Source organism: Salminus brasiliensis, chromosome 23 (genome assembly GCF_030463535.1).
Source record: "Salminus brasiliensis chromosome 23, fSalBra1.hap2, whole genome shotgun sequence".
Classification (NCBI taxonomy): domain Eukaryota; kingdom Metazoa; phylum Chordata; class Actinopteri; order Characiformes; family Bryconidae; genus Salminus; species Salminus brasiliensis.
The window spans coordinates 12,692,578-12,713,044 of NC_132900.1; the positions used below are offsets into that span (position 1 = coordinate 12,692,578).

The window sequence follows — 20,467 nt, forward strand, 5'->3', positions numbered from 1 at the left end:
TCATCTACAGTCATCTTTCACTATTACTCTGATGAAAATATCACAGCGCATCCAACAAAAAAGGAAGCATGGTGTTTCTTTTACACAGCGATAGAAAATTAAAAAGCACCATTTATGCTATGGCCGACTGCTCCACATGGTGGGGTAGACTTCAATACATTAAACGGGACATGGCCAAAGCCTCTGAATGAATCCCCAGCGAGGCATTACGGTTAACCATGAAGTCTTCAGATGTTTACCCCCCCACTGTGACTGAAGACCACTCCGTCTGCAACTCGACATCGCCCAGAGTCCAACCGGCAGACCACATTCTCTCTGTCTGGCTTTGGCTCCGGCTGTTTCTTAAGAAAACAGACCAACAAGTGGGTCATCTCAGCAGTGCATTCCTTTTTCCCCTCTCCTCACGCACACACTCTCACACATACACACACACACACACACGCACAAAGCAATATCCTGTTTTTCACAGGAAGAGGTCTTTTTGTTTGTCTGCGGCGCGTTTGGTCACAGTGCATTTGTGAGGGTCCGTGTCCGTCCTGCCATTGTTCTCTCGTTAGTGCACTTTAAGGCTCGTTAAGGGTCATTAAGCTTGTTAATGGCAGCTGTGTCCAGCTGGATGCCCTACTGTCACTGGCTGGCACTGACAGTCAGCGCAATATTGAATAGCAATTAGATCCTCAACATCTCTATGAGAGTGAGAGACAGAGAAAGAGAGAGCGAGAGAGAGAGAGATTTGGGGTGAAACCAAGCTTGGAGAGAGAGGGAGAGAGATGTTGCTCTCTGTGCCAGTAGCCTCGGCCAAACTGAGGCCGAGCCAGACTCTCAATCAGCTATTTATACAACTCACTCCAGCACCAGGGCGAGTTCCATTTGTCACAAAGTATCCTACATAAGGAGTCTAGACAGGGGCCACTGCAGAGCAGCTTATTTACTGTGAGGGTTAATGCATCCAACACAGTATAATCAGTTGGATTTCCACTGCATAGAATAAATAGGAGCTGGAGGTGAAAATGTCAGTTGCCACCCTGAGACTGGAGACCACCTCTTAACACAGAAAGGCTTATTACACACTGAGTAACTACATGTCTAATAAGTAACTAGTATTAATAAGTAAAAAGTATTACTCAGTAGCTACAGGGACTTCTGTACAAACTGGTGGGGCTGTTCTTTGATAATAATTGATAAGAATTTTGTAATAACACTTGCGTCCCGCTGGCGGGCCAAAGGTGTTTTAAAGGATTAACAGATGATAATTTTACTTTTATATGATACAGCGGTGTTACATTGTTTAGTATAGCAAGAAAATTGTATAATATTAAATGTTTGATTTTCAGTTTATTAAAGTATTCAACATTATAAAACATTATGAATCTTATCAATTTATTTCCGGTCAGGGTCACAGTGGGTCTGGAGAGTCCCCGGAATCATTGGCTGCAAGGCTCCCCAAAGAATACCCCCAGTTCCATTATAATAGATATATAATTATGGAGAATAGCTCAGCTTTTATAAGCCGATCCCATGCTTTTTTATGTTTTATAGCTCTTTTACAGTGTTACTTATCTGAGCGCCCTCAGACCTAATTGTAAACATAGCAGAGCTCTCCTGTTAAACTCAGTGTGCTGTCCAGATTACTAAGGGATCTACTACTAACCAAAGACCTGATGATAATGCTGTCAAAATCCCAAAAAGAATAAAGATACTAAGCCATTATAATAAGAGCAATAGTGGCTCCCGAGTGGCCCAGCCGTCTAAGCTTTGGTCCTATTATCAGATCGCAGATGGGTTTCCCAGTGATGGCAAGAGAGCATAATCAACGTCACTCCCTCTTGGTGGGTAGGACGGCCCTTCTTCTCCGCCATCACTTAGTCTGTTAGCTGATATAACAGATGTGTCAGTAACACTCTTCGTTAAGCATGCTCAGCTGTCCTTAAAGATGCAGTGGCTGGCACATCCTTATGTGATGTGGAGAAAGCTCATACTAACCTTCACCCTCCCAGCACTGGTAGCATTGTATGACGAAGGAGTCTGGCTTAGTGGCTGGGGAGAAAACTGGGGGAACATTTAAAAGAAATGAATGAGCTCTGAAATCCTTATTAGGGACATATCAGGGAAGGCCTTAGAGTGGGTATTTCATTAAAATTCAATAAGGTTAAATCAAATTACAAGCACAATTAGTGTCAGTCACTGAACTGGACGAGTAACACAGGCTCTAAATTTCACATTTTAAGTAACATTTAAAAATAAAAGAATGCTTTTGGAAAAATCTTAAAATAAAGTGATCTCATAGTGCTGCTTAACATCACCGCTCTTAATAATCGCCACAGTCTCAAACCATATGAGACTGGTTCAGACTGGGTTAGAACTGCCATGGGATTAAAATAAACATGTACAAGTCTGTCCATTCTTGCTTAGAAGCTCGGTTTTCAAGCTCCACGATTCTCTTCTTAGAGCACTGACTTGCTTTCTTCTCTAACCACTGTCCTACTCTGAGTCTCAGAGCCCATCATAATGCACAGATCTGAGTGACTGAGTAGCGTCATGTGTAATGTTTAAAACGCAGGACCGCGGCCTGCCTATTACTAACCTCTGCTGTAGAGCTGTTAGGGACGTTTTCAAAGACAGACATGTAAGAATCACCAACACAATATTGCTAATCAAAAATTACATTCAGAGTACTGCACACTCTTATATAGATAATACAATATATAGATAATACAGACAGCCAACAACTGCAGCCTGTAAGGGTTAAGCAGAGACTGAGTTTTTCCTGAGGTTTGCAACTGGTGAGAGGACTGGTGGATGGTGTGGTTTTTTTTTGCTTCTGTTTTATTCTCTGCACCCATTCACTGGTCCAGCCCCACTATGCCTTTTCATTAAGCCTGAAAAAGACAGCTGGTTCCAGTTCGAGTTCTTTCCCGACTGCTTTCTGAGGAAGAATTTTGCAAACCGTGCTCCGCCAGCCTGTTCCGTGTTGGGTTTTAGAGTTTCTGAGCGCTGACTCAGACTCCAAATGAGGCAGACTGTATGGTTACGGAGTTCGGATGATCAGTAAGCTGATCACACATCAGACCTTTGGCTTTATAGCTGAGTCACTGTAATGTCATGATGTTCAGGAAATGTTAGAAGTCCAGAATAGAATCTGACAGAATGAGGCTGAAGTGTTCTAAAACTTTCCCCTGTTTTCTAGCTGCGTAAATAAGATGAGGTTTGGCTCCCTTGTGCTGCCTTTTTCCTGTCTGCTTGCGTATGTGTGTGTGTGTGTGTAATATCTAAATCAGACGTTTGTTTAGAGTCATGCACATGTAATTGAGTGCATGGGAATAGCAAACAGGCTGTCAGTAGTGCCTCTGATAGACATCATATGCCTAGACTAATACTAGTCAAACACATCACTAGACTCGTGATGGGGACAGAATACGCTTTGTGCTTTGATTCTCTGACTTATCCAGATGTGTCACACGGAAAAGGTAAAATGTAGAAACTGCACAAGGGTGTATGAGTGAGTGTGCTAGGCTGATTCAGCCCATTTCTCTCTCCTGTAGTGAGTCATGATACTGTTTAATACGTGACACATCACTTATGGTTGTATTTAAATAAGGCCATGCAGGAGCACATACGCCACACATAAAGCAATGCACAGGCTTAAGTCCCTGGTACATTAAGCTGACTGCTTGGCATCATGTTGCGGGAAGTCTGTGCAGTGTGTCTCGCACTGGTGTCTCGGTGGCTGTAGTTGATCCGCGTCATGGCCGTGAGAAAATTGTGAATCGGTGCACGAGGACAGAAACGAAAGAGAGCAAAGCAAGCAAGCGCTACTCTCAAGAGGGAGCTCACACATAGAGCACTGACATTTTTCAACACTAGTGCATGTACCAATGTTTTAGCACTACCAGAATATATAAACCCTGTAAATGGCCAATGACAAGGTAGCGGCCCAAAGGTTTTATTATACACTTCCGTCACCAAGGAAAAGCCCAATCATGTAGGCTGTAGTTAATGTGTAATAAGCCTTGGAGTGTTAAGGGGGTAACTACTTTTGGTCTTTAGTTGTTCCAGTGTTAGATGAATAATATTTAACTAAGAAAATGAATTTATTTTGGTATAAATAAACATGGACATGCTAGCTCCAAAGATGCTCTGCTAGTGCAGTAACATAGAATAAAAATACATGTTTAAACATTGTGAACAAGCGACAACTTTGCACTTAATTTCACTGTTTAGTGTACAGTTATTCAGTTTAAGCAGCCTTTTACTCACACTGAGCTTTACTTTCGCTTTCGCATATTGGGTTTATCTTAAACACGGACATCAAAGGCCTTTAAAGCAATCCCACTTTATCGGCGCTGTCCAATGAAAAACATGCATTTCCAAAATAGTGACTTTAAAGGAGAATAAAAGAGTTTTTAACTTTTAATGAAAGTTAATGTAAAATAGTAATAATTATTTTAATAATAATGTAAAATGATTTACACAGTGTACAGAGCAACTACAGGGTTCAAGCAATGGAGAAAACTAAAAACAGAACAAATGGAGATACATGTTTTTCATTGGACAGCAGCAATATACAGTTGTGATTGGAACTTTACATATACGCTCATCATGGACATGAATGTCATGCCAGTTTAATAGAAAAATCAAGGTGCACAAGTTTTAGGTTTTGGGTTTTATAGGACTGGGCAACATGGTAAAAATGCTTGCACAATACACAATATTTATTGCAATATTTTGTTATGTATACAAAATAGTATACAGTAGCTGCAGATTTTAAGATTTCAACTGCTATCCAAATTATCATACATAGTACAGAGGAATCAACATGGTCAAAATTATACATACAGGCTGAAAAACTTCCTGGTAGTGATCATGATTGACTACAGCAGGTATTTTCTCTGTGCTTACTTGAAAAGGGTTTGTTTTACAGCAATCTTTGGCCAACACACAGTACAGTGGGAAAGTCCAATAAGCTCAGGGCAGTCATAGATTAACACAAACTTAAGTCATTAAGTTTGTGCAGTTGTCCGAAAGTCTATGCAGTGTGTTTGAGGGCAAATTTTCAAAAGAGACGAGAGGAAACAATGAGCTGACAGCAGGCCTGTCCTCATGTGGACCCATACAAAAACGTCTGAATGTAGCTAGAGATCACGCAGCAGTTTATTAAAGCAGACATATCAGCATACATAACTGCCCCTGAATGCTTAATGTAATTTATATGTCTCTCTCTCTCACTCTCTCAGGTGGATCTGGGTTTCCTCCGGTATGTCTCAGCTATAGGAACTCAAGGAGCCATTTCTATGGAGACAAAGAAACCGTACTATGTGAAGACCTACAAAGTCAGCATTAGCAGCAACGGAGAGGACTGGATCATAGTGAAGGATGGCACCAAGTACAAGGTAAAAGAGTGGAGTAGACCCTCTGGTGGTGAAAACTATAATAGATGGAGGGCAGTGGTCCCTAATAGCCCTCCTTAGATCCAGTCCTGTTTCACATGTTCATTAGTCGTGTCAGTGCCGCAGCCAAGACAGCATAGACCCCTTGCTGGTGCTGATCTGTGAAGGCTCACCTTCACTCATGCACAATCAAGGCGGTGCCAACATGTCATGGCACACTAACATAAGCAGTGCAACACATTTAAAGAGATCTGGCTCTGGCCAAACTGAGAAATGCTGTAAAAATGTCTGTTTGCATGCAACAGCAGTGCTGCAGTGGTCTCTAGAGCCTGAGTTTATCAGTTTAAAGTCTAGGAAAAATAATCGTCTGATGACATACAATATTGAGACACCTGCTCATTCATTGTTTCTTCTGAAATCTAGGATAATAAAAAAGAGTTGATCCTGTGTTTGTTGGAGTAACTGTCTCTACTGTCCAGGGAAGGCTTTCTGTTAGATTTTGGAGCATTGCTGTGAGGATTTGATTGCATTCAGTGACAAGAGTGTTAGTGCGGTCAGGATGTTTGATGATCACCACCCCACCCTGCAATAGGTGCAACTTAAAGTAGCTGAATGCATTAATTAAAAGGGGTGTCCACAAATATTTGGACATATAATGTATCTTGAAGGTAGAAAAACCTTTTGGAAGCGGTTTGTTTAAAGTGCTATATTGGGTATATTTATTAGCCTAAGATCAGTGGCTAAGCTAGCTGTGAAGACTAGTTGACCACCACAGGCATTTCCAACACATGTATTAGACATGGGTGTTGGGTGTTGTAGTGACAGAACATTGATATATTAATACATTGTATGTATATATAAAATGATTAATTCTTTGAAACCCATGGTGGTAAGGATATAACACTGCACTACAAAACACAATTACTATTAAACACAGTTTTTTTCTTAAAATCCTTCAAATCATTTGAAAGCATTTAGTCAAAATCAACATTCCATTCCAAACTCTGGTGCCAGAGCGTCTAGCCCACTGTGTTTCAACATATTTAAGTGGTTTTGAGCTGCTTCTGCAGGACTGCAGGTGATTGAGTGTCTGGAAAGGTTCAGTTGGGTCCTTCAGAATTTCAAAAATGAAGGGGGCATTTCTTGGCCAGGTTTGAAGGCTCCTAAAAATATTACAGCCGTCAGTGGTGAAATGAAATGCAGCCTTGCTTTTGATTAGATCAGGTGTGGAGGATTTGGGTTAGATGTGAACTCTGCTGGAAGGTAGATTATCAAGAGGAAAGCATTCATTGAAAAAAGTGAGGCACTGAATTTACTTGACTCACCTGTGTACATCATTTCCACATGAATTAAATATATTACATCAACTATTACACAGATACTGCTGAAAATAAGTTGATGTAATATATTTTATTCATGTGGAAATGATGTACATGTTGGATCAGGTCAATTCATGCATTTTCTGCATGTTGACCTGGTATCTTTATTTAATGTGGAAGGAAATTATTTATCTTATTAATGAATGAATAATATTAAGTTTTATTCATTATTTTGACAATTTTATCTAGATGTAAGCGACTGCAATTCTATGGCTATTCATTATCCTGTATTTCTTGGATTAAATAATGTAAGAAAAATACTACACTGTTAATGACTGGATGTACCAGTATTGTCTGATACAGAGGTGTTTTATGACCTTAGGTTGCAAAGAAACCAGAGTGTGTGTGGTCTGTGTAAAATGTATGTGTGTGTCCTCTCTTAGGTGTTTCAGGGAAATCAAAACCCCACAGACGAGGTGCTTGCAAGATTCCCCAAACCCACTCTGACCCGATACATACGGATACGACCTCTGACCTGGGAACAAGGCATCTGCATGCGCTTTGAACTGTATGGCTGCAGAGTGTCAGGTACCAAACTGAGGCCCACATACGCACATGCCAGCACACACACACACACACACACACACAATACATTATTTTGAAAATGATGTAACCATAGAGGGAAATCATGGGAGTCAGCATAGTGAGAAACAATAACCTTCTCTGTTCTGCAACTACAGTGTGTGTGTGTGTGTGGATTTGAATGAAAGAAAGATGGAAAAAGAAATCAGCTACTCCGATGTAGCACTCAACATTGCAATATGATCATTCTCAATAATGCAACACAACTCCAGGAATGAAGGGAAGGTGTATCTGTTAAAGCTATTCTCTCTTTCTTTCTCAGACTCTTCCTGCTCCAGTATGCTGGGGATGGTCTCCGGTCACATTTCCGACGCTCAGATTTCTGTCTGGCCAGAGATGGAGCGAGGGTGGTTACCAGAGCAGGCTAGGCTGCTGACAGGCCGGTCTGGCTGGGTGACTCCCGTCCCACACAGTGCCACACACACCCCTTACCTGGAGCTGGATCTTGGGGCAACACGCTGGCTCACTGGAGTAATCTTACAAGGGGGGAAACACCGGGACAAGAGCGTGTTTGTCCGACGCTTCAGGCTGGGCTACAGCACTAATGGATCAGACTGGAGCTACGTCCTGGAAGAGAATGGCAGCAAACCCAAGGTTCGTGAGGAGAGGTCTTTGAAAGGGGACGTTCTATATGTATACATACAGTATATACTGGATGAATATGTGTGTGTGACTGTAGCCCATCAGTTGCTGCACCGATTACCATCGACCCTCTAGCCCATCTATCAATGGAAAGGGGTCACCATAGTATTTGGGTGGTGCCTCATTCTCAGCACAGCAGTGACACTGACATGGTAAAGGCATGTGAGTGTGTGTTGGGCTAGTATTAATAAACAAGGTAGAGAGTATCTGCTGAAAAACATGTATCTGTTAAGTGCACAAAACATACATGTTGCTAGTAAACGGCCAACTGTCTCTCGCTCTTACAAACACACACACACACACACACACACTCATAGAGGAAAAGCAGATTCTTTTTCTTATTGAATCTGTTTTCCAGCTCTTCCTCCCGTCCCTCTTACCATGTCTCCTCTCTCTCGCATCATGTCTGTCTACAGATATTCATCGGAAACCAGAACCATGACACTCCAGAGGTGCGTTCCTTTGATCAGCTGATGACACGTTTTGTGCGAGTGTATCCTGAACGTGGTGGGCCTGATGGCATGGGGCTCAGACTGGAACTGCTGGGCTGTGAACTAGAACGTAAGTGACCAAAGCCAGTCAACCAGCAACAGCAGGGCTGCCCACAAATACACAGTAAATTTGCCAGTGTTAAATCAACACTGTTAGAGGTAAATTAACCACACCATTAGTGTTACATTTCAACATCCATCGTGTTAATTTAACTCTGCAAACTCTGATTTAACACTGGCAAATTTACTGTGTGCCATAAAACCAAAAACAACAACAAAAGCAGATTTGAGGGAGGCATGTGGGATGTGTGAGAGTGAAGAACGTTTTAAAGGTCTAAAGAATTTTCACTGGAAGGTTTTTTACCAATTTACACGATTGACAAGCAGAAATCCAAGCTGAGCCTGTACTTACACTGTTATCTGTCTTCTCTCTTCCAGAGACCACTACTCCTCTTCCTCCAACCACTCCTCTTCCTCCCACCACTACAGTGGTGGCAACCTCCAGCACGCCAGTAATCAGCCTAGCCATCCCTACCACTGCCACGATGACGGAGGACTGTGACGACGAATCAGCGAACTGTCACAGTGGAACGGGCACAAGTGAAGACTACGAGTCAACAAGTAATACACACACTCCAACTAACACCCGTAAACACACAAATATACATATATAGAAATTTCACACTCCCAGACAACCCAATTCTAACTGCCTTCCTGTTGTGTGTTTATGTTTTGACAGTAGGTACTACAATACCAGAGCCAATGCTGGATGAAGAAATACTACCCGGTGAGAAACCTTACACACATGCACACTCACACACTACTAGATAATAATATACAGTATTATACAGTACATGCATGATCAAAACATAGGAGAAGAAGCCAGTCATCACTTTGGAATGAGACTTTTGAGAGTATGCTGTTCCTGTTTGGATGTTGTGCCTCAGGCTAAATTGCTGAGAAAGACATAGGGGCGCAATCCTACTTATAAAATAAAAAACAAAAAACTCTGCCCACTTCCTCTGAACCCTCGAAGCTTTGGTGAGCAGACATTGGTGTCACATTGTAGCTTTTAAAGGGTAGCTTAGGTTTGACAGGTTTGACATTCAAAACTTTTCTGGCTAAAGCGTTTGCTGTTTACCCCTGAAGCATGGGTTTTCCCAAATGTAGGAGGAGACAGGAAGCGAGAGAGAGATTCATTTTTGTGTTGTGGCATCAGGCCACACACATACACACCCAGCATATCATGGTTGGTGTTCCAAATACAGCTTGTGCAGTCTCTATTTCTGTCTGCTGTGTAGTCTGGAAATAATTTGTGCTTTTCCAGACCAAATCACTGGAGTCCCGCTGTCTCAGCTACTCTCTCTTTCTCTTTCTTAGCCTGACCCAAAGTTCACATTCGCATTTTTTGTGTACTCGTTTGTGGGCACATGCACTTTCGTTACGTGTCTAAGTGTGCCCCATTTCTCAAACGTGCAAAAGCACACTGCAACCACAAAAAAATTCCTGCTTTTCTTGTTGGGTTATGTATAAACATTTATAAATATTTTATATGTACAGTTCAGATTACATACTTTGTGAAATTAACAAATCAACAAATCCTCTACAAGAAACTGTCCAATACCCGGTATATAAGCTGAGAGGTACAGAACCGTCTCTGAGGTGGTGGGCTGAGTCAGTAGAGTTATATTACAGGGTTTTACACAAATATGATTTGGGTTACGTTGCGTGTGTAGTGTGTAGCAGTGTAGCAGTATAGCAGTAGCACCATTTCAGCATTTCAGTAGCAGTGATAGACCCTGTTCTCAGCTGGTCACTTCATCCCTCTTGAGTATCATGATTATATCTGGATGAGGCCGAGCCACATAAAATTATAAGTGTAAACACACCGAACACGCATTTAAACCAGATACAAATCCAATTACTTAAACCACTTCAGGAATGGAATGAGTGGATTTGCATATATTGTTGCACACAGCAATCAGATTTCTGTTTAACTAAACAAAGACCGATTTGACTACCAAGTGTAAATGTGGCTAAAATCTTATCAGGAGACAATCCAGATACTAGTCATATGATGTGATCTCATTCAAACAAGGTCATAGAGATGCTATTCTTTCTATCTCAGTCAGTGGAGTATTAAAATGATTTTGAAGCTTTTGAAGAGATTTTAAGATAAACTTGCTATAAAGTGCTACATACATTGGAGAAAACACAACATACCCCATATACATACAGGCACCCTACATTTTAAATTAAGTAAAAGTAACTGTGCATAAAAATGTGCAGAAGTGTGTTCTCTATGCTGGATTTGTTCAGTGTCATTTGACCAAGGCTGCTAAAACTGTTGTACATTGCAGTGCATTCAATGAGTCACCCTCACAAGTAGTTTTAAAAATATATGCCACACTTCACACTTTTGAAGAGATTCTGAAATTAGTCACTTTTGTACACGCAGCAGTCTTATGCACCAGCACTATGGCCTGGGGGTCGCAAGTTTGAGAGAGCACAACTGGCCGTGCTCTCACCGGGTGGGCAGATGGCGCTCTCTCCCCTCATCACTCTTAAAGCAGTATGGGTAGGCACAGGCGTCTATTAGCTGGCGCTTTCCTCTGAGCATGTTGCATCCACAGTTCAAGAAGAGCCAGTGCCTGGCTTTGCATGTATCAGAGGAAACATGTTAAGTCCTTACCCTTCTAGTGTTAGGAGTATGAAGGCCATCTGAAGGGCTTTACTGCCCCTGTGAGGTGCTTTGGAGAATTACACCATCAAAAGACCCAAAACCAATTGTCAGAGCCAAGTTTCCCAAAAATATATTGGTGCTAAGATCATATTCAGTGTGATGGAGTCATCTTTGTGTCATCAGAGGCTTTCAGGAAACCCAGCCCAGCACAGTCATAGCTATACAGACTTCCGTAAACAGTCCCCAAGTCTCCTTTGACTGTGGGGAGTTTTGTTTCCTTTTAGAGTCTTGTTTCTGTCACCCCCAAATTGATCCTCAGAGGTCTGAATTCTAATTTCTACTATGTTAAAGTAGTGAACTAAATCATAAGAACAGGCAGAATTGAGGTGTTTCTGGGCTTCCTTTGGTCATAAAATTACATTGTCATGCAATGAAAGTGGTTATTATATAGTAATGTAATCTCTGCTTCTGTGTTTTGTTCCTTGTGCAGAGTTTATTTGGTTTGCCTGTGATTTTGGCTGGGCCAACAAGCCATCCTACTGTGGGTGGGTACCGGAAAGCATCGGAGGAGCTCACTGGCTAATACAAAGCAACGGCAAACCCTCAAATCACCAACTGCCCAAAGTGGATTATAGAGGTGAGATAATAAGTCATTTACAAAAACAAACCTAGAAACTGTCATACACTACTATGGACAAAAGTATTGGGACACCTGATCGTTCATTGTTTCTTTCAAAATCAAGGGTATTAAAAAAAGACAGGGAAGACTTTCTACTAGATTTTGGAGCATTGCTGTGAGGATTTGATTGCATTCAGTAACAAGATCATTAGTGAAGTCAGGATGTTGGATGATCACCACCCCACCTTTTCATCCCCAACTTCCCAACTCATCCCAAAAGTCTTGAATGGAACACAGATGGATGGAACACCGTTCCACTGCTCCACAGCTCAATTCTGGGGGCTTTTTTAGCCCACACCTGGCATCAGGCATGGTGCCAATAGATTCATATCTATCTACTCCAAAGCGTAGATAAGGCAGTACTTCTAGACAAGTGTGTGTGTGCATTTGTATATCTGTGTGATTGGACATATTGCGTAACGTTTAGCAAAGTCACAGACCTTAATTAGAGCTATGGCTTGTTCACAATCATCATTAGGAAAGGCCAGGTGATGCAAATAAGTCCTCAAACCTTGTCCCAGCAATCAGCAGCTATTTCCCAGCAATCAGCTGCACAGCACTCTCAGGATTAAAATGGTCGATGCACACAAAGCAAGAGAGAATAGCGAAGCAACGCATTTTCAAGTAGCTGTTTGAAACCCAGTTTGTAATGTCATTACGAAATGGAAGTTAACAGGAACACTGGTGGTGAAGTTGAGGTCTGGAAGACCACAAAAAAACCTTCACAACTGCCCATAAGATTACTAGAAAGGCCAATCAAAAACTCAGCTGCAAAAAGACATTACATAAAATGTAGCTATGAGAGGTGTTGTACTTTTCCACTGTGCAGCGCCACCTGTACAATTATCAGATTGGATTGGTATACTCAACCGATACTCAACATTACAGTACTCAGATCAGAAAAAAGACATCTTTCTTAACTACATATTTGCTACATTTTGCAGCAGTTTGACCACAGACGTCTAAGGGTTAACTCTAGAACTAAATGTGTTGTGTTATGTCTACTAATCACTGATTGTTTTCTGTCATCAGGGGAACCAGGAAACTTCATCTACACTGCACTGTCCACAGACACTCCCCACCCAGGGGCGGAGAAAGAGAAAGAGCCAGAGGGAGAGACAGAGTCAGACCAAGAGACTGGGATAGAGCGGGAAGTGGAGGCAGACAGAGATAAGGAGCAGGAGAGAGAAGGAGAAAGAGGGTGGGCACGGATGGTTAGTCTGCCGGTCACAGCTCCTGAAGAAGATCTGTGTGTGTCATTCTGGTACCACTTCTCCGGAGAGCAAGCGGGCACTCTACATATCAGACAGAGGAGAAAAGGAGGTGGGGAGGAGTGGGATGTGAGAGGAGAGGAGCAGGGAGGAGGTGTAGGGGCAGAGAGGGATGAGAGGAGGGCAGAAGAGGAGGCGCTTCTCTGGATGAAGAGCAGGCAAGAGACCGGCCGCTGGAGAGAAGGGAGAGTCCTGATGCCCCGTGCTGACTCACCATATCAGGTAAGCGTGACAGTTTTTCCCCAATAGGGAGAATTGCATCTCTATCATTGCTACTCCGAGCTCAGTGTGCTGCTAACCGCACTTTGTGTAATTTTGGTGAAGCAGGCAGGATATTGTTAGTGAGAACTGCTTAACGCTGCATTCTCTAAGCTGTTTAGAAATGCATGTAATCAGGTGGTTCTTGAGGGGTGGCTCAAGCATGAATTCCACTTCCTGGCTGTAGGGGGAGCCCAGGAGCAAGAAATGCTCATTCTTGCATAATCCTGCTTTAAATGTGTACATAATTTCCACATGAAACTAATTCCACATTACTAAAACCATCTATCTGTCACTGTGTGTATGTTTCAGGTGATTATTGAGGGTGTGGTTGACGGCACATCCTCTGGACACATTTCTGTGGATAATGTAAGAATTGTCAACACTGTGAGTCCTGACGAATGTAAAGGTATGTCACCTACCGTTTCTTATTCTCAGACTCTTGCCACTATATTTAGACCCTGTTTTATGCACCTTCTGTATTTACAAGAAACCCATAGCTTGGCCTGAGACTAGTCAGATGCACCTGTACATTCAGTTAGACCATAAGCTACAGGTCAGGCAAAATCAAAAGGAAGTTTTTTCAACTACTCAGACTCATCCTGCTGCCTTCAATTCCATCACACTATATAATTGTCACTCACTGCCTTTCTTTTCACTCATAGTAAAACACCACCCCCTGCTGGTAATTCCCCATATTGTCTGTGCCTCAAATACATTACACAACAAAAATTACATTAAAGCTAGCCAGAATATTCAACCGATATTTATCATACTATAAGACATTTTACTTTAGACTATTATAGATGAGTTTTGAGTCATGTTATGTAGATAATTTGTCTTGTGTTGTTTTGGCAGATAATTTGTGAACATATTTTTAATTTATAATTTTTTAACGATCAATAGAATAAGACAATGTCTATAGATAATATTATTCAAAACAAGTAAAACAACTGAAATACTATTTGTAATATATATATTATGTAATAGTAATATTACAATTACAAAAATATATATATTGACCGAAATATGAATTTTTGTGTTTCAGATCCAGAAGTTCAAGTAACTATTGATGAAGAAAAGATCGGTATGTCCCCCTTTGCCTCATTGAACTCTTTTTCAAGCTGCATATAAGGGTCAAACTTATCAGTGTTAAACAGGGCAAAAATTCTAATTAGTAAGTGTAAAACACTCAGAAACAAATAATAAATGAGCAGGTGTCTGAATATTTTTGTCAATAGAGTGTATGTATATATTTCTATATACATGTAGATTTTTATTCTGTATATCTAGATTTGTTTTTATATTATTCTTATTTGTGCCATTGGATATTGTGCAATGTTTGTAATTTCATATTTAATCTTATATTTTTATTTTATACATCCTTATCCATCTTTAAACTCCCTTTTTCTATGTGATCAGACAGTCATCACTGTCATCATTGATAGTTGTACATGTTTCCAACAGACATTCATTTGATTTGATTGGTGGTATTTAACATGCTTTTGTCTACAGAGAAGTAAAAGGGAAAAAACTAACCAGTTCTCTCTGCCTCCCCCCACAGTAGAGTGCGATGATGAGGCGGATTCAGGGTGGAGGTTCGGTCGGCCCGGGGGCTCCATGTTGAAGACGCTGGACCCCATCCTGATCACCATCATCGTGATGAGCGCCGTGGGGGTCCTGCTGGGCGCCGTTTGTGGGGTGGTGCTGTACTGCGCCTGCTCACAAAACCCAGACCGAAACCTCTCTGCCCTGGAGAACTACAACTTTGAGCTGGTGGACGGCATCAAGCTGAAGAAGGAGAAAGTGAGCGCACAGAAGTCATACACAGAGGCGTGAGGAGTGGAGCCTGGCCTCGGCCAGACAGCCACTGGACTAGCATTAAGGGGACATTGAGGAAAGGCTCGCACGAGGCCCAAGGAACGTTTCAGTAAACCCTGTGGGGCAATTGGGTCGTTTTGAGACTGAGCCGTGCTTTTCTCAGGATCTGCAGTAAGAGGGACACACCTCCTGAGGGCGCTGCGTGTAAAGAAAAAAAATGTACAGTCAGTGGTGATCGTCACTTTGTTGGTTTGTCTGTTTTGTTTGTTGTTTTCTTTTTTTTTTTTATACAAAGATGCTGGTGATGCGACCAATCAAGATGAAAGTATCTTCTCTACGAGCTGGGACTCTTTTGGGGCCGGTCTGGGGGGGGGCTTTTTTTCCAAGAAGAAGAAGAAAACAGTGTGTAGAAAGAGAAACGTTCACACATTTGTAGTCTAGGACTGAGCTTTCACTATTTTAGTGCTTTTGTGCCTGTGTGTGTTTGAGAGAGAGAGAGAGAGAGAGAGAGACAGAGAGAGAGATTATGTATGTGCATGTGATTTAAAAAGGGTAAAGGGCATGGTAGCATGTGTGTGTGTGTGTGTGTGTGTGTGTGTGTGTGTGTGTGGATGAGAGAGTATACGAGTTGAAAATGTTTAAGGATGTGTGTGTGGCTTGTGGCTTGTGTTTCATCCCAATAGTGCCTTTTTTACATGTTTCTGTTGCCTTTTCACGCCTGGTCTCACCTCAGTCCTCATCCTACAAGCAGCATCATGCCCTGCAGACCAAGTTTCAATTGTTCCTACAGTTATGTGAAAAAATGAGGACAGCCCATGAAAACCTTTGTCTTACATATTTAAACAAATAGAGATTTGTTGAGAGATTGGAGATAATATTAATAAACACATAAATTTGTAAAATTGTAAAAAAGTTTTAACATCCCCACATGTATTATTACATAACTTTTTACATGTATTATTACATAACATTAGAATCAGGTGCACCACATCAGCTGCAGACGATTAGAACATCATTAGAGGGGATTTTGGAGGCGCCTGTCTAATCTTAACCTCAGACATAGTTTGGTTTGCTCTTGATTGTGAGAGCTCCCTGAGGCTGCCAGAAGGATGCAATAAGATCTCAGAACACTTCGAAATTAGCCGTTCCACTGTCCATTTACATTTATGGCATTTAGCAGACACTCTTATCCAGAGCGACTTACAAGGGTACTTGTATTACAGAGGAGGGCCAATGTAGTGTTAGGAGTCTTGCCCAAGGACTCTTATTGGTATAGCGCAGCATAGTCACCCAGACCGGGAATCAAACCCTGGTCTCCCACATGATGTTGTTGTAACACAATGGTAGGTGGTGGTGTTACCTGTCACACCACACCAACAACAGTTGGTCGCACCACAAAATAATTTACAGTAAAACAACTGTCAACATGGTTAGGTCAGGCCATCCTAGCAAGTTCAGCCCGAGAGCAAACTACAAAATGCCTAAAGAACTCTCCAGCTTATTAATAGGTCCATATGTTTAAACATATTAAAAAAGACAAAGGTTTTTATGGGGTTTTTTTTTTTTTTTTCACATGACTGACTATTCCACAGGTGCTTCATGAATACTGCCTAAAAGACAAACTGTACTGTGTGGTTTGCATCAAAGAATTATAAACAATGGAGATACAAACATACTTCCATTATTACATTTGCCTTTAGTATTCTAGTAGGCACAGAAGAAGTTAGGGCTGGCTCGAATAGTTGAATACTTGAAGAAGCACCCTCTTTTTTGACCAACACAAATCAGTTCTGTCTGGTCAAATGCATCAGATATTCATGCCAGGCCTCAGAGCGCAAGTAACTGCACTGTTTTTCATGCAGCCATGTTTTTAGCCATCTGCTGAAAGTCTGCTGAGTAGAGATGCCTAAGAAAACACAGTGAAGGAGCACTTTAAATTACTGGACTACAAGGAAAATGCTCTAAATTTGTGATCAGAAGTTGGTATACCATAAATACTTGACAGGTCGGTTGAATAAGGAAGTAATCTTATTCATTTTCAGTGCAAGTTAATATATTCCAAGTAAATGTGGACCACTTGTATGGATCTATTTCTTATGAAAGGTTTAGACAATGTGAAGGGCAGCAGTTGTTCAAAAACAATTACAGTAGCTTCATCTCGGTACACTGTTATCATCACAGTTACTCAACTTAGTTTAGTCAAAGGTTCTCCTAACTCACACGTTTTACTTTTGCATTTCAGTTTGGTCAGCGATAGTTCAAGTTGAGCCCTAAAAACATCAGTAAATGAGCTGCAGCTTTAAACTTATGATCTCCTCACACTTGATGAGCAGCAGTTATGCTGTTATGCCACCCTAGAGCTGCATAACTATACTATGTAAACACAGTACATTTCTGTTCTTGGACACAGATATGAACATGATGGCATGGTTTCACAGCTCTAGAGTGGCACAGCTGTCTAAATGCCTGCTTGTCAAGATACAGGAGATCATAAGTTTGAATCCCATTAACACCACAGCCTCATGGTCAGGTGTCTGAGAATAGAAAGGCCTCCTCCCTTGTGAGAGGAAAAGTAAATAAACAGCATGAACAAATTAAAGGAAGTTCCCCAAACTAAATATCGTAAATAATATTTAATCGGTTCCAGCTGCAGTTTGTTTAACTTAAATGTATCCTTGACCAAACTGAGATTCAGAGCTAAAGTTCTAAGTTAGGAGAACTTTTTGAACAATGTAAGTTGAGTAAACTCAAAAATGCTCTGTAATCAGTTCAAGTCCACTATTATTTTTCAGTTGATCTGCCTTTTAGCTTTTTAAGCACTAGTCTACAACATTATATATCATTGCTGTCCAAAGAAAATCTTGCATCTCCATGTATCTCCATTTCTATTGCTCCATTCATTATGACATTGTGACACAATGTGAAGAACAACCACCATTGATTCAAATTATATAAAAATTTAAAACGACAAAAATGAAGTTAGAAGATTTTGTTTTAGACAGCAACAATATATAATGTTTTGTAGCAACGATATATTTATGGCTAATTTCAGTTCATTTGCGCTACCACTGGTATACACTTATAACACATTTCTGTCTCCTACTGGATATATTGTAAACTGGAGTTAGAAATATACTTACAATTATAGTAAATAATGAAATGTAAGTAATGTGGTCAATTATGAGACGTAAATAGTGGTGCTAAGAACAAGTGTTGGTGAAGATTGCTTACTAACTAGTATTCAAAGGTAAAATGCTGTTTGGGCCAGCCCTAGAAAATATTAGAAATGTGAAAATCTTGGCCTGCTCTCGACGATCAGTATATCTGTGTCTAAACCTGCTAAATCGGACAGTTTGAACTGATGTGGCTTTGTAAATTTTACCCAATCATATTGCATCATTATATTGTCACCAAATATTGCTCTATTTTTGTTGGTGAGATTTGAATATGGAACCGATACAGATGTTGTGATTGTAGATCTGATTTCAGTGTAATACAGACAGTATCATGCATCAACACTCCAGAGAGACTTAGCAAGCTTGCAGAGAGGAGACCATGATACAAAGAACACAGGGATACCACAAAGGCCCAGGATCTAAAGACCTCTGCAGCTACAGCTGTGGTTAGACTGTCGTCACATTGCCTTATGAAGATGACACAAGTGATATTTTTCATTCCTTTTGTCTGGTGAATCCAGAGCTCTGAAGAGGGTCAAGGTTCTCCTTTGCTTCTTTTGAGTAGAGAAGGGAGCACACTGCAGTAGAGGGTTTGGTACCGAACCCAGTGTATGTGTATGTATGTGTGCGTCGCTCTTTGTGCTGCATAACATACCTGTAGCCAAACTCCAGTAAGATGGGAGGATGCTGTCAAAGCATCTTTGTTTTTTGTTTTTTTTACAGATGAATATGATGATGACTGTGTGTTCACTGCAGAAGGTTTGGACTGCTGTCTGTAGAGGAACGCAGAGCCGCTACAGAGAGAAATAGAGTAGTCTATCATTGCACTGAGAAATGTATTTATATGAGATTTTTTATTTCATTAAATTGTGGCTAAAAAGGACGTGTCACAGACTGTTATTTTAACATGCAGCTATATCACATAATGCAGCTGCAGCCATGTGAAAAAAAGGATATTCCATTTAATATTTAGTTCCTTATTACAAAATACTGAATGTACATATCAATAATTGCTTTTCTCTCTAACAATGTGTAAAAATATGTATAAAGGAAGAAAAATATAATTTATCATTTAATCATTTAAACAAAAGTAATCATTTATTTAACACAAAAAAGGAGCCAGTTCTGACTCAAAGTTGTTCAAATCCTCAACTAGCTGATATTCCCCCCTTTGCCTGAAATAACCTCAATTAAACATTTCCTAAAAAAAAATTGACAGATAAAATATTTAAAATATTTGACAGATTCTTTTAAAAGACATTTCTTCTGTTGTATGTGTTTAGTTATTTATCTCCATCTCTCAATATTGTTCAAATGTCTATAAAAAAGACAAGGATTTTCATGGGGTGTCCTAATTTTTCACATGACTGTATTACAGGTTTCCTCATTGACCAGCTGTAATCACTGATTGTACCATTTCCATGAACCTACTATATAATTCCTTCAGTTCACTTTATTTAGAATCATGAATGTATTTGTTGTCTATGACTGTTTGAACTGATCTGAATTTGTGGTGCATTGTTTTCAGCAGGTTGTTGTTTAGTAGTGAAATGACAGAAAGGACTAGGAAGAGTCTGGATTTTGTTTAAGGCCCTCTAGCACCAATCACACACTGACCGATCTTACCAAGCCCTGTCGACATGATCATGCCCAGTGACTACTACATTCCAAAGAGTGGATTTAATAAAGCTTTTATTAAGTTGTTATGTTGTAATGCTCAGCGTTATTATTAGAGGAGTTATCTAAAAGAGTTAGCTGATGTGGGCGCATGCTTGTGTTCTAGCCAAATTAGACCTAATGAGGAGGAATCTCCTGGACTGAATGATGCCAGGATCACATCTAGCAACAAGTTTTCAGTCTGTGAAGGCCTTTTAACCTGCCAAAGCCAAGGCCTCTTAACCTTTGGTTAGTGATCATGATTGACTACAGCTGGTAGCTTCTCTGTGCCCACATAAAAAGGGATTGTTTGACAGCATCCATTGGATTGACCAACACACGGAACAATGGGAAAGTCCAATGAGCTCAAATCTGAAGATCTGAGAAGGATGGTCACAGATTTATACAACTCAGGAGCCATCTCTTAAGAGAGGTGCAGCCA

General features: G+C 40.8%; 1 protein-coding gene across 1 annotated transcript in view; it reads left to right on the forward strand.

Moving 5' to 3' along the window:
* Positions 1-20,073, forward strand: part of LOC140546154 (neuropilin-1a-like) — a 44,689-nt gene extending 24,616 nt beyond the window's left edge. Inside the window, exons 7-17 of the mRNA XM_072669331.1 lie at positions 5,235-5,390; positions 7,150-7,294; positions 7,611-7,942; positions 8,407-8,551; positions 8,920-9,102; positions 9,221-9,268; positions 11,655-11,801; positions 12,876-13,336; positions 13,685-13,781; positions 14,421-14,459; positions 14,937-20,073. Of these exons, the coding sequence (XP_072525432.1) occupies positions 5,235-5,390; positions 7,150-7,294; positions 7,611-7,942; positions 8,407-8,551; positions 8,920-9,102; positions 9,221-9,268; positions 11,655-11,801; positions 12,876-13,336; positions 13,685-13,781; positions 14,421-14,459; positions 14,937-15,211 (2,028 nt within the window). The 3' untranslated portion in view covers positions 15,212-20,073. The remainder of the gene's footprint in view (positions 1-5,234; positions 5,391-7,149; positions 7,295-7,610; positions 7,943-8,406; positions 8,552-8,919; positions 9,103-9,220; positions 9,269-11,654; positions 11,802-12,875; positions 13,337-13,684; positions 13,782-14,420; positions 14,460-14,936) is intronic.
* Positions 20,074-20,467: the final 394 nt, after the last annotated feature.